The sequence below is a fragment of the Giraffa tippelskirchi genome, chromosome 3 (assembly GCF_054371585.1).
Source record: "Giraffa tippelskirchi isolate mGirTip1 chromosome 3, T2T-mGirTip1v1.2.pri, whole genome shotgun sequence".
NCBI classification, from domain to species: domain Eukaryota; kingdom Metazoa; phylum Chordata; class Mammalia; order Artiodactyla; family Giraffidae; genus Giraffa; species Giraffa tippelskirchi.
This window is the reverse complement of record NC_137277.1, coordinates 9,448,584-9,462,726: the sequence shown is the minus strand read 5'-3', so window position 1 is coordinate 9,462,726 and position 14,143 is coordinate 9,448,584. Positions and strand designations below refer to the sequence as shown.

General features: G+C 59.8%; 1 protein-coding gene across 4 annotated transcripts in view; it reads right to left on the bottom strand.

Annotated features, from left to right (window-relative positions):
* The window catches only part of PGS1 (phosphatidylglycerophosphate synthase 1), a 36,511-nt gene that overhangs the window by 4,287 nt on the left and 18,081 nt on the right, over positions 1-14,143 (bottom strand). For 2 of the 4 annotated variants that reach the window (XM_081575686.1, XM_081575687.1), the window contains 2 exons: positions 5,463-5,611; positions 829-957 (listed from right to left, as the gene is read on the bottom strand). In XM_081575686.1, the coding sequence (XP_081431812.1) occupies positions 838-957; positions 5,463-5,611 (269 nt within the window). In that variant the 3' untranslated portion in view covers positions 829-837. Of the gene's footprint in view, positions 1-828; positions 958-5,462; positions 5,612-8,512; positions 8,663-14,143 lie in introns of all 4 variants that reach the window. The other 2 variants (XR_014078482.1, XR_014078481.1) reach the window with 2 other exon arrangements.

Here is a 14,143-nt window from a genome sequence, read left to right as displayed (position 1 = left end):
CGCTGACGCTCAAGCCTCCATCCTGTCCTCCCGCCTCCTCGCTCTCCTTCCCCCACAAGCCCCACCACTCCCACTCCCACTCGCCCCTCCGCATGGGCTGGACTAGCGGAGTCCTACCCAGAACGTCCCACCCCGGAGACTGATTCACCTGGGGCCAGGTCAGGGTCTAAAGGGATCTGAACCCAGAGGGTCACTCAGGAGAGACCTCACCCCTGACAGCAGCCACAGGGGTGGTCAGGTGAGGCTTCATCTTGTACCTGTGGGACACAGCTGGTGGCCTGGGGCCTCGGGTGCTTTCAGCAGGCTCCTGGGTGGACTGGCGAGTCCCGCCGCCAGTCGCCAGCCCGAAAGCACTGTGAGTCTGCAAGCGCACCCCAGGCGCATCAGGGAAACGGGGGTCACAGCCGAGGCCTGACTGAGGCTCTGTCCATCCTGGTGGCTGCGTGGCCCAGGCAGCAAACCCGGATGCCCCCACCACAAGCGCTGCCCCTCTGTCCCCGCTGCCTTCAGAACCCCATGCTCAGCGACAGGCAGTGGGCACAGAATCTACCCCTGTGTCTGGCGGCCATGAGGCCCTGGCCCCAAGGCCTCCTCCGGCTCCCATGGATGGGAGAAGATAGGCATGCCCCACCACGCTGACCCCACCACGGCCCTGGGACCCGACGGCAGGTGAAAGGGCTGCCTCATTAGCACCAGGTTTCTAAGCCTTCCATAACCACCCTTGACCCCAGAGACACACCCCTGGGCAGGTAACCAAGGAAGGACCAGAGAGCCCCAGAGCCCCTGTGAGAGGACCGCCCGTGGACTCTAGTGACCCCGGGTCAGTACCTGCCGTCCTCAGAAAAAGTTCTTGATCAGCGGAGTCACCATCTTCACCCACAGCTTCACCTGCCGGCTTGGCTGCTCAAAGGTGGCAGAGGACACCACACCTGCCCTGCAGTAGAGCTGCTCCTGCTCCTGGGGAAGAGGGACAACCAGGAGTTATGGGTGCCTCCAGGACCAGCCACTCGGCCTGCCAGCCCTGGGGCTCCGCCAGGGCCCCAGTGCAGGTGGTTCCTATGAAACATCCCTTGGGAAAGCTAGGAAGCCAGGGTGTCTACAGTTTGAAGACCAAGATGAGCAGGGGACAGGCAATTTAGAGCTGAAGGAATACAGCTGGTGGAGGAAGTATTTAAAAGTGCACCCTCGTTAAATGAGGCAGTGCAATTAAAACAATGAAGATACTTTTTAAAACAAAACACAGTTTTTCTTCTCTCAAGCTGACAGAAAGTTGTAACGTCATCAGCCCCTGCTGACGAAGGCCGAGGGAACAGGCATTCCCGGACACTGCTGACAGAAAGGGGGGGTCCGGGTCCCCGTCTGGAGAGCAACTTGGCAACAGGTTATCAAAAGCCTTGAAAAGCTCCGCCTGCAAGAGTTTATCCCAAGAAAATAACTATGCACTAAGATTTCTGTACACGCACATTTATCACGCCAACATTTATGATAGAGAAAACCTGGAAACCACCTAAATGTCCAACAACCAACTAATTAAACATAATAAACCCATATGACACACCAGCATTCACCATAAGCTAACCATGCCCTGGAGAAACATTGACTTAATGATACGGGAAGGCACACCATAGATTGAGTGCAAGAAGCTGGATGGGAATTAACATACAATACAGTCCTAATTTCATTAAAAAGAAAAACAAGTGACACTCTCCAAACGCTCACAGACCAAGACCGGCCAGGAACGATCAAAATAATTTCAGTGACTATCTCTGGGAGAAAAGGTCAGCATCTTCTAATTTTCCTCCCTTTGTAAAGTGAACGAATACTACTTTCATGTTTAAAAACGAGTTTAAAAACGCTGACATAAGCCTTGTCTTACACAGTGTTTGAGAAGAGGACTGCCCTGGTGGCCCAGCAGCTAAGAATCCACTTGCCAGTGCAGGGGCCGTGGGCTCGACCCCTGGTCTGGGAGGACCCTGCGTGCCATGGGGCAGTGAAGACCCCGTGCCCTGGAACCTGTGCTCCGTGACGAGAGAAGCCACGGCAACTAGACAGCAGGCCCCGCTCGCCACACTGGAGCAAGCCCGCACCCAGCGCAGCCAACAGTAAGGAAAGGAATAAAAAAATCTTTGAGAGGAGAAACTGCCTCTCTTTTAAAACACGACACCCTCGAAGCTTTCCCGAGGCAGAGGCAGCAGTCATGAGCTGTGACTTCCCTCTCTGAGCCTCGCGTCCCTTCATCTATGAAACCTTGACCACCCCATGCCCCAGTGAGGCTCCCTCAGCACTGGCTGTGCCAACACTCCATCCACGTTGGCACTAGGAGCCCCAGGGGGGTGCCGCCCCCGACCCGCTGGGAGCCGGACGCTCTCCTCTGGGGGGCGGGAACGGAAGCCGTGTCCCTGGCCAACCCGTGACCCAGTGAGGACAGGACGGGAGAGATGGAGGACACAGCGCCTTCGGAACACGACAGACTGTCCGCAGCTCTTCCCGTCAAGGGCTGGGGAAATCTAGTGCCCGACTTCACGTCTTCCTGCACAGCGTGCGTGCTCACTCCCTTGTAAGCCGTGCCCCGGGGCCGGGGCCCCTGGTGCTTCGCGTCCGAGCCGACTGGGCCGCCCACTGACCGCGGCTGGATGGGCCTGACAGAGGAGCCGGCCTGGGTCTCCAGGGGCTGCCTTGCGGCAGTCTCCACAGACCCGGCTCCAGCTTTATGTTTTTCCAATGAATACGCAGCCAAGATCTCAATTAAATTACCAGAAACACTTTAAGTTTCCTCACAGCCTCCACACGGGGATGGAGAAGGAAGTCAGCTGCTCGGGGTCACAATGCTGTTCAAGGGAGGCTTCCCTAGGTCACAAGTGGTGAGCCGTGTTCCCCAAACAAAACCAGGAAGCTTTCAGTTTTCATTGTATGTACTAAGAGAAGGGAGGGACGTTGGATTTGGACAAAAATATCTCCCCACTCCAGTGCCCAGGAAGACACAAACAGGGCCCTTCCCTGGGACCCCAGGAGGACTCCAGAGGCGGCTTCTGACGGCAGGGCCCGGGCAGCGGGGTTTTAGGGACTTTCTGGGCTCTGGGGAGGTTGTGCGGCTGGGCAGTCCCAGGATCACGCATCACATGGGCCTCTCCGGAGGGTGGCTGTCGTCCGGGTATGTAAGTACATAGGTGGAGTCATCCAGAAATGCCTTTCTGAATGTTAAAGGCACAGAAATCAGCCTGCCTCTAAAGAATGGAAGGGCTGCAGTGGCACGGACTGCCACCCTTCCACCAACAAAAGCCCCTGGGACTCAGGTTTGGGAAGAAAAAGAAAATATCCCAAATATGTCATTTGGGGAAGCAGCTCCTGACCACAAGCGGCCCAACTTTTCTCAAGATTCAGGATGTGGGTTCAGTCCCCCTACTCGGGGAGCGGGGGGAGAGCGGCTAGCACCAGGACTCTGGGCACAGACTTGCTTCCCCAAATCAGCCCAGGCCCACAGAGACCCAGTCCTGGGGCCACGCGCACCCTGACCCCTCTACCATCTGGGAAACCCAGCTCTCAGCAACTGAGGCCGAGGTCCAGGAGATGCCACCGCTCCTCTCGCCCCAGCGCCCTGAGGCCGGCCGGCCCCTGCTGGAACCTCGGCGGGCATTTGCTGGAAGCCTGATCATAGCATCCGTGATCTGCTGAGCAGATGAGAGTCTCTCGCTGCCGCCCGGAGCCCGACCGCCGCCACTTCCCCTCGGCCCCGGTTGTGAGGCCCTTCCCGGCACCAGGGCCCCGCTCAGGCACTGACAAGATTCCCAGATCGCAGGAGGCAGATCTCGGGGAACCAGGCAGTTACCATTTCCTCGTCCATCAACAAAGGCTCCAAGGATTTCGCAACAGTAATTCCCAAACACAAGGATAAAGGCTTAACACAGCCGCTGCACTTCTGAGGGCTGGCCTCCGGGGGTGTTATCTATGCTCCCATGACTCAGGAGGGAAGCTGGCACCTCCCCTAGAGAGGCTTTGTCGTAAAGGTCATAAATTCACGAGCCCAAAGGATCACCCAGGCTTCACATGCACAGGTACTGTGCCTGCATTCCCGAAAGTCCACCAGCACTGCTGAAGGTGACCAAACGCAGAGATGCATGTAGAAGCACAAAGGAATTCATCTGCGCTTATTCTTGACTTTAAACGGAAAGACCACCATCGCGGAAGGAGGCCGAGACCGCTGCCCCTCTGGGAATCAGAGCTGCGTTCCTGTCCCCAGGAGCCCGGCGCTCTCCCCGCCCGCCCCGCACCTGACCGTGGGCCGCTAGCGGCCAGCAGCAGGGGCTGGGGGTCCCGTGCCCCGTGACTGACTCTCCAGCCCCAGCTCAGGAGAAAGGCCTGCGGTCCTGTGAGCCACGCAGGGGAGTCTCTTCCCAGGGGAGCGGGAGGTCCTCACTGGACCACATAACATGCCCGCTGAGCCAGACCAAGCGCATTAGGTTCTCTCTCAGGATCACCCCTCCCCCGCCCCCTTGCTCTCAAAAATGCCTGCCTCCCCCTCTCACAACTGCAAAGAAAGAAATCCTATTAGGAGAGTAACAGAAACAACGCAGAAATTCCAAGACACCTTGGAAACAGGCCTGCCCTGCCCCACCGCCACCCCTGATAGGGGCAGGGGGAAGGCAGCAGGCCAGCCTCCACGGGGCCCTGCCCACCACCAGCCCCCACAAACACACCACTAGGGCAGCCCGCTCCTGGCCAGGCACACCTCCAAGCAGTCCCTCCACCACCTCCTGCAGAGCCGATCCCAAGCCAGATCGCTACTCAGAGAAACAATCTGAAGGAAAATAAAGAGAATCGAAGTTCTCAGCGCAAAAGGATCGTCGTGCTGAGTCAAGGGCACGGACATCTGGGACCAGGACAGTCCGAGCCCTCGCCACGGCGCAGCTCCCCACAAACCACCTCTGTCTGCACAGCCTCTGAGTTCATTCTAAGGGTTGGCTCTTTTTTCTGGCTTCTGTCTCCACCTGCAGAGACTCTGCCTCCCGGGCTGCCCCTCCTGCCTCTCCCTCCCCAGACTCTGAAGCACCTCTGGGGGAGGGTCTTCATCAGAAGTGACCCAGGACACCCAAAGCTGCTCCCTAACAGACCTGGGTGCGGGGCCTGTGTGACCCTGGCTCCTACCCCAGGAGCCGATCAGCCGTCTCAGAAGAGGTTGGGACCAACGCCGTATTCACACCCCCGTGAGAACAAAGCGTTCTCTGCCCATGCAGGGAAAGACAACGCCCCCTGAGATGTGGGGAGAGCCCCTGCCAGGGAAGGGCAGGCCCCAGGCTGCAGGCAGAGGGGTGCAGTAGGCCTCCCTCGGGACCAGCCACCGGCACACGCGAGAGGACCCCGGTTCTTTCCCACCCTCGGGGCCCCAACAAGAGACGGTGGCAGCTGGCAGCCCCCAGGAACCAGGCACCCAACTACGCCCCCACCCCCCCGCAGCCCCAACCAACCTGGTGAAACTGCTGCTGCAGAGCCCGGCTCTCTGTTACGATGGCGATCTGGGCCTCCAGGTCCCGGTGAACCGACCTGTACCCAAAATTAGGAGAGCCAATCAACGTGAGACAGGGCAGGCTGCTCCCTGCCAGGTACAGCCAGAGGCCTGCAGGGAGAAGGAAACGTGCAGACAGGAAGTGAGCACGGCGGCCGCCACAGCCTCTCCAGCTTCTCCGCACCACGCTGGCCTGGGGGAGAAGCAGGCCCGGGGGGTCCCGGGACAGGGGCCCTGCACGCTGGCCTGGGGGAGAAGCAGCCCCGCGGGGTCCCGGGACAGGGGCCCTGCACGCTGGCCTGGGGGAGAAGCAGGCCCGGGGGGTCCCGGGACAGGGGCCCTGCACGCTGGCCTGGGGGAGAAGCAGGCCCGCGGGGTCCCGGGACAGGGGCCCTGCACGCTGGCCTGGGGGAGAAGCAGGCCCGCGGGGTCCCGGGACAGGGGACAGGCTCCCCTGGGGCCCGCTCTCAGCCCCATGCGCTGGCCTGGGTCAGAAGCAGGCCTGCGGGGTCCTGGGAGCAAGGGGACGGGCTTCCCCGGGGGCCGCTCTCAGCCCCCGCATGCTGACCAGAGGGAGAAGCAGGCCCCCTGGGGTCCTGGGAGCAAGCCCAGGGGTTGGGCTCCCCTGGGGCCACGTCCGCCCAGCCGGGCAGTCTGGACCCCCGCTGGGACGGCGGCCCTTCTGGGTCACGGCGTGGCCCGCAGGGTGAGAAGTGGGCTTCTCCTGTGACCCACGTGCTCAGGCTCTGTTCTCACCCCACCCTACCTCCCGACGCTAACACCCGTCACCCCTCCCAGACAGCACGGGGCCTTTATTTCCCGCTCTCTACGCTGCCTCAGCACAGCCTGGCCACCATCCGCCTCCCCGTCCTTCCACAGGCCCGGAGGGCAGGCGGCCCAGCAGAGCTCAGGCCACATCTGCTGCTCATCAAACAGGCCAGCTGAGCCCTGGGCTGGGGAACAGCGACCCTTTCACCTGAGGCTGCAGGTGGGGTGACACCTGACTGGGTTTAAGAACAGGTCACCTGGCCAAGCAGCCCAAAGGCAGTCTCGGGGTGGAGGGCACCTGTCCTTCCTGCTAGTCCCCCTCCCCCTGCCAGAGCAGAGGGGACGAGTCCAGCTCACTTCCCCCAGAGGAGCTCCCCGGGGCCCTCAAGTCACAGCTCGGGACGTCTGGGTCTGGGCTCCTCTGGGATTCTGTCCCAGATCTCGAGGGTGGAGCCTGGTCTGACTGAGCGGTGAGGGGCAGGCCTCTAAGAAGGCAGGGGGCGGGGTGGGCAAGCTGTGAAGGTGAGCTGGCCCTGCGCCCCTCCCTTGCTCCCGCTGCCACCCATGGAGAAGCCCATCAGAGCGCCGGAAGTCAGCCCGCTGGGGGCTCGGGGGCTTCAGGCCAGAGGGCGACAGGCCTCCAGTGTGTGGAGGCCGGCACAGCGGAGGGCCTAGAGGCCCTGTGTGTCTCAGTCCTACCCCAGAGAATGCGGTTGCCCCCCTTTTTTTTTTGCTAGAAAAGGAGCCAGTTAACACCACAGACAGAGGAGGGCAGAGGACGTGTGAGCAGCCACAAGGGGACAGATCCTTCCTTGTCCCCCGGCCTGGGAACACACTGTCTTCTGGGGACACCTCGGCCACAGCTCTGTAACGAAAGCTGTGGATTCTCTCAGAATCCTAAACATCACCTGAGACAGACAACAAGCAGGTCCCCCTGCTCTGCACCCCATTCTGTCCCCTCCCCCAAGTCCCAGCCCCATTAGAACTACTTCTGTTCCCCAAACCTAACCTCTCCAGGACACCTGTGGCCCCACATTTCCGTCCTCCTGCAGGGCACCAGCCCTGCCCTCTATCTTTCCTCCACGCTGCACCAAGAATGCCCAGCCTGGAACACCCAGGGGGGCCGCCTGAGTCCTGGGCTCCTCTGCAGACTGCCCGGGGCAGGGCCGGCCTCCTCACGCCCTCCCACCACCATGGGTCTCTCCTCTGCCAACAGGACCCTTCTGAAGGGCCCACAGGCACACATGAGCACCACGAGCGAATCAACGTGCGATACACACCAAGCTCCTAAAATAGAAGGCCATTTCCTAATCCTCACTCAGAACAAGAGCATTTCCAAGAACATCTTGGGTAAGAGATGACGATGCTCAGCTGCTTGTTCCTGTAATATGCCTGCCACCCCCCAACACACACAAACGCAGGGGCCACATCAAAGCCACTAGCTTGCCCGTTCGTCTCGCTCAACCGACTGTGCCCCGCCCCGCAGGGCCGCTGCATGTGAGCGACCACATGGCTCAGCTGACTGCACGTCCAGACCACGGGGGTGGGCAGGCCGGCCCCAGCGCCCTGCTCCAGAGGCCCCGTCCTCTGCAGGCAAAGCCCTCCACCTGCACGAGGCTCAGCCTGCCCGCCCCAGCTCTCCTTAAGGCAAGATCTCCACCACTGTTACCATTTCCACTATTCTTGTATTCTTTTTTAAGTTTTGGCTGCGCCACATAGCTTACAAGACTGTAGTTCCCCAACCAGGGATCGAACTCATGCCCCCTGCAATGGTAGCCCAGCGTCTTAACCGCCAGACCGCCAGGCAGTCCCTGTTCCAACCCTTCTGATGCCAAGATCAGCCCCATAAAGACGCTGGGTCTGCTCGGCGCTACCTGTCCAGCTGCTTGGAGAGGGGATGCGGAGAGCCAGGACAAGGGAGGCCCTGCCTACACGGGTGACATGCGACAAGGCTGACGGGGGCCACTTGCCACCAGGACCGTGTCCTTCCAAAGCTCCCGGACCACAGGTCTGCGGGGAAGGTGGGAGTGGCCTGGTCTTGCGTGCCCTTAGTTGTAACATCTGCCTAAGCAGGGATCGCTCCCTCACACGGCAGCCTACGGGTCGGCCACCAGAGGCGGATGGCACAACTCGGCCTGGCCCACAGCTCCCCTGTAGGACCACTGCTTCTCAACGAGTTTTCATCACGGACCCCTGAAGGAGCTTTTCAGCCTCGCTTAAGATGAAGATTGTTTTTTTCAGCACTCCCCTTAAGAGTCGGTCTCCGGCCTGTAGGGCGCCGTCCCCCGGTTGGTCATGCGTGACACACTCTTGTTTCTCATCCTTCCTCTCCTCCCTGCCACCTCTGCCTCCTTCAGCTTCCCTCTCTGGCCCAGCTGGACTCCAGGTGAGTGCCTGGATTAAAGAGATAGGGTACCTTTAACCTACTAACCGCTCTGGGAAGGCCTGCAATCACCCCATCAACCTCCCCTGCAGTCTCATCTGCACAATCTTTCTCCATCAAAAAGAAAACAGCGAGACCATAAATGGTGAGATGCCACAGTTGGTGCGCCGTGACGGAGTGGGGCTAGTGCAGCGAGGGAAGTCAGGGGGACACCACACGGTGCCCCCGGGCCTCTGAGAGCCGAGGACACGGGAGCCGCTATGAACGAGTCCTTCTAGACTGAACCCCACCAAGTCAGGGGCTCTTAAGCTATGGGTCTGTGCCCTGAGGACAGCTGGGAAACGTTCACGCGGCGAGGGGAAATGAGAGGCCCTCTTGAGCTCCTGACCGTCTGAAGCTCCGGCCAGACCTGAGCTGCCACTCAGGATGTCGGGGTGAGTACACAGAGGGTGAGCCTGCCGGGCAGGACTCACTGTCAGGAAACACAGTGCTCCCAGCCCAGCCATAAACTTGTTATCAAGCCCCGGGTCCTCATCCCAGGGCTGACCTTCGGGCCCAACCCTGCCATCCCGCATTCCCGGAACCTCGGATCAGGGAGAGACTCTGCACAGGAATGACAGCACGGGAGGGGAGAAAGTGCTGGGGAGGGGCGGGGGTTGAACTTTAGCACTGCCGCCAGGGACGGCAGGTCTCTCCGTGAAGGGAGTGTGCCGCGGGTACAGAGCTGATGACTCGGAAGCCGACGCCTTCCACTGCCGCCCAGCTCTGCCACCAGGCATGCTGCCCCATGCCCTGGCCTCCTCTTGAAGGAGGGGGACACCCGCCTCCGCTCTGCGCGCACTGGCAGTCTCTTTGCAGGCCCAGCATCCTCCTCCAGGGAAACCCAGGTGGCCACAGGCTCCAGCGGCCCTTGCTCACCCTGGGCTCCGAGCCCCTTCCCACCGCGGTGCCCAGCCTCTGTTCCGAACACCCCAGCCGTGGTCTTGGGGCTCCACGTTTCCGTTCCCTCCACCCAGACCTCTCCTGCCCGGGGTCTCCGCTCGGTGCCACCTCCCTGGAGAGGCTCTCCCCAACCCCCATCTAACAGACCCATGTAAGTCTGGAGTCCCCTCCTGCCCTGTCTTCTTCAGTCCTTCCCATGACCTGACGTTGGATTTGGATACGTTCATCTGCTTCTTCTCTGCTACCCAATGAACTGGACACCTTCTGAGGACAGAGGTGTCTTGTTCCCCTGTGCCCTGAATGCCGCCTGGCACACAGCAGGCCCTCCGTAAACACTTGTGTGCACAAAGTAAGTAAAATGAGGATAATAAGGCCTCTTCCAACAGTTGATTAAATTAAGTATAAAAAGGCAAAAGGTTTTGCGGTTCTAGAGCAGGAGCACATGAACATTTCAGATTAGAGCCCTTCTTTGAGGAGCTCCCCAGAAAACCTCAAAATCCGGCACCTGCCACCTCTCCCCCCAACAATATTCTGCAATGAATTTCAGAAGGTTCTCAGATCCCTGTGAAAACCAGAGGGGACACAAACGTCACAGAGCTACCCTCAGATGGACAAGCATCACCTGCTCTGAGGCCAGAACAGCACCCACACCCCAGGAGGCCGGAGGCTGGTGCCGGCTTGGTCTCAGGCGAGCGGCACGGCCCCCGGCACGCCTGCCATCCCCAGGTGAGAGCCGCCCCACATGTGCCCGGCACACAGGGTGGAGCTGCCCCATTCTCGCTGCGGGTTCACCCCTGGGCGCCGTGCCCAGCGGCCTATCGGGAAGGCAGTAAAAATAGTGACGTTCTCACAATCATTAACAGATGCCTCTGTCAGCAGGAGCCAGAAATCTCTTAATCCAGGGGCCCTGTCCCGCCCTCGCCACACACGGAGTGCTGTTGTTCATACTGCCTCCAGATGAACTCACATCTCAACAGCAGGCAGAGCCCTCACCCCCCAGCACGGACGTGGCCCTGGCTCCCAGCACAAAATCCCATGACGGTGCACACAGCACCTCTCACGCCCTCTCGTCTCCACGGGGCAGAAAGCTAAGCTGTGAGAACTACACCGGACACTCTTCGCAGTCACTCGGACTCCCTTGAAGTTGCTGCCTCTCCAAGACCTAAAGAGATGAGTTCGTGGGCACCAAGTAGACACAGCCCTTACAACCGCTGACAGCAACCTCCCTGGTGGTCCAGTGACTAAGACCCCGCACTCCCAATGCAGGGGGCCCGGGTTCGACCCCTGACCAGGGAACTAGATCGTGCCTCCCACAACTGAAGAGCCCACATGAAAGATCCTGAGACCCAGGACAGCCAAATAAATAAAAATTTCTAAACAAGAAGAGCTGCCAGCTGATGGACGCTGAAGGTAGACCTCCACCCTGCCCACACCCCAAAAGCTCCTGGGGCCAAGAAGGTGCCAGTGAGACTTCCAGCCTCAGTGTCGCCTTCACTGACCCACCGAGAGAGCAGAAACAGAGCTACAGGGGACAAGGACACCTCTTCTCACCAAGGTGTCCTCCACCCCCATGCACACAGCGTCTCGGCCACAGCACCAGGGACCCCAGTCCTCCCCACGGACCACCCGGTCATTTCAGACCCTCAATACCCTCATTTCACAGACCCTCAAGTGTACGCATGTCACTGTTCCCTCCGGAGTAAGATCCAGAGTCACTGACCCAATGGACACGGAAGTGGAACCAGGTCCTCCACTTCTGCCAAAGGTAAACGTGGGCTGAGAACCATGCTTTGAGAGAGACCCTCAGCACATCTTGTTTATCCAGGCTCTCCCCGACATACCGAACAGACGTCCTGTGCAAGACTCCAAATAAAAACTAATCAGATAAACCCACGTTGCCACAGAGGTCTCTAGCACACGCCTTTAAAAAGTGGAAGGTCCCTCCAGTTCTTTGAAGCAGCTCCACTTGTTAAAAGGTGACATATACTCAAGTCTGCTAAGAAATCAGCAAATAGCCAGTAAAGCAGCCTCCACTCAGGCCTCTGGGCAGCACTGCTCTGGCCGGCCGCTCAGCCCTGCCTGACGTTCCCCGAACACTCGTGAGCAGAAAACACCAAAGAACACACCCTGCCCATGTGCTCTGCGGCCACCAGGCTGCACTGCTATCCATGGGCACCTGCAGACCGGCATGGCCGCTTGCCACGAGAAGGTGGTTTCTCCCCATCTGGCCTGTCCACCTCCAGAGGCCCCGACAGGGCAGGGTTTTCTGGCATCACAAGCAGGGGGCCGCCCGCAGGTTCAACACAGTCAGACCCAGAGCCTCCGGCTGCCTGACTCCCAGGGGCGTGTGACGCTGACAGACAACAGCTGGAAGGTGAGGAGCTAGAAGCAGGAACACGGCATCCCAGCTCCTTCGCCTCACCCAAGAGCTTCTGGGAGCAGGAGGAGCCAAGATGAGCCCAGGCCTGTCCCATAGGAGCCTGGGGAAGGGAATCATAGCATCAGCTACTCAGCCCTCAGCAGAAATTTTCTAGGGCCCAAACCCAGCTACAATGCTTGCGCCCAGCATGGGCCCTGCAGAAGGCAGGCAGGCCGTAGCCGGTCCACCACTCTCCCGTCCAAATCCACATGGGATCTGCACTGCCTGCTCATTGTCCTAGCCTGCTTTAAGGGAAGTGACCCTCCAAAGATGAGCCAGAAAGGGGGGCGGACTTATGACTCCCACTACTACCACAGTGCCTAGGCAGGGAAGGACCTGGCCTCTCCCCCAGCACTGAGTGATCTGAGCTTGGCTCCTGCCCTGAGGACGAGGTGCCTTCTGCGCAGAGAAAGTCCCACTCTGCCTGCCCCCGCCATGCTCCCTCCCCCAGCCCCCATCGCACACACCCTGGGATTCCTGGCCTTCCCCACAAAGCCAGCTCCCAGACTGCAGGGCCCCACCCGCAGCAGGGCGGGCGGGAGGGAGCGGCAGGAGCAGGCCAGTCCGGGAAAGGCAAGACACTGGAAAAGCCGGTAACTCGGGAGTCACCGCATGTTTCTCAGCGCAGCTTCACGGAAATAATCCACAGCGCACTCAGAATTGCCGGGCCAGGCTGCGCTGGGGGCCCCACCAGGACCAGGGACCCCGCCACCACCACCCAGCCACAGGGCAGACGGGCGCCAGTGCTCTCGACGCACCTCCGTGCAGCTTACCAGGCACACGCGTCCCCTCGAGCTCAGAGCTCCTCCCACCCCAGCTCATCGGTATCCAGGACCCCATCCCAGGCACTGCTGCTATTCTCAGAAGTAACAGAGCCAATCCTAAAATACTTCCCACACCCCCACAGGCCGGCCTACCTGCCTGGAGACACCTGACCGCCAGCCGGGCTTGGCTCATGACACATCCAGGATCGGCCACACGGAACAACAGCAAAGCGTACTTCCCATGGCAGACAATGCCACCTGCTCAAGCAGGCACGTGGGCCTCGCAGGAGGAAGTGGGAACCACCCAACGGGCCTGAAGCTCTGAGCGGGAGCAGTGTTTCTCAAGCCATCAGAATCTCCTAGGGAGCTTTTCAAAGTTACCATGTTGGGGTCAACCCCAGAGGGCTGGACCCAGGAGGCTGGTGGTGGCCTGGGCATCAGTGCACCCCCAAAGGAAACCAATGGTTTAAAGAAACAAAAGTCCAAGCTGAGGTTCAAAGTGACCTCAAGTCTAAACAACACAGACGAGTGACCGCAACACCACCACCCCCTCCGACGGCGATCAGCCACTCTGGAAGCCCCCAGGACCAGTGCAGGGGCAAAACAGGTCTCTGAGCCACCAGCGAGAAGTGAGGAAAGCCAGGCATTTCCTTCAGACACAGAACTAACCAAGTGGGCTGCGGGTCTCCCAATCACGCACAAGAGGCGGGTGCACTCACGTGGTGTAGCAGCCCGCGGTCCCTCCGCTGAGCACAGGGCTCTGAGCCCCGTGAGTCACGTCGTGGATGTGCCCTGGGACTGTGCCACATGTGGGCTGCTCCATGGATGCACACAACTGCCCAAGAAGGATCATTACAACACACAGTTCACTCTCCAACCCACCCTGGGGCAGTTCTGTACACGTGAGCTTTGCAAGGAGAGGGCCTCAGTTTCCTCTAGTACAAAAAAAAGAGCGAAGGTTTGACTCATAGAGGAAACAACCAGCAACGGTGAGGAAAAGACTGAAAAACTAGGCTGTCTGATGCCCAATGATCCCTGGTGAATCCTCTCTGTCCCCAAGAAGGGGAGGGCCAATGCGGGAGAACTCGGATGCTCGAGGAAGAGCACGTGTCTTGTCCTCTACGTGAAGGGAGAGAGTATGGGTACACTTTTTAAAACAGCCACCCCAATGATCTGAGTGTCCACGTTTTGGGTAGACACAAGGGAGAGATTTGGCAAGAGCTGAAACGGACACAGACATGAGGATGATGACGCGCCCGCAGGGCCGTCGTGAAGACAGGCGGGAGGCGAGGCGGGGCTCTACCAGACGCCCGGGATCACGGGCAGGCTGGAGTGTGGGGTGGGCCCCGCCCCTGGCTGCCCCACGC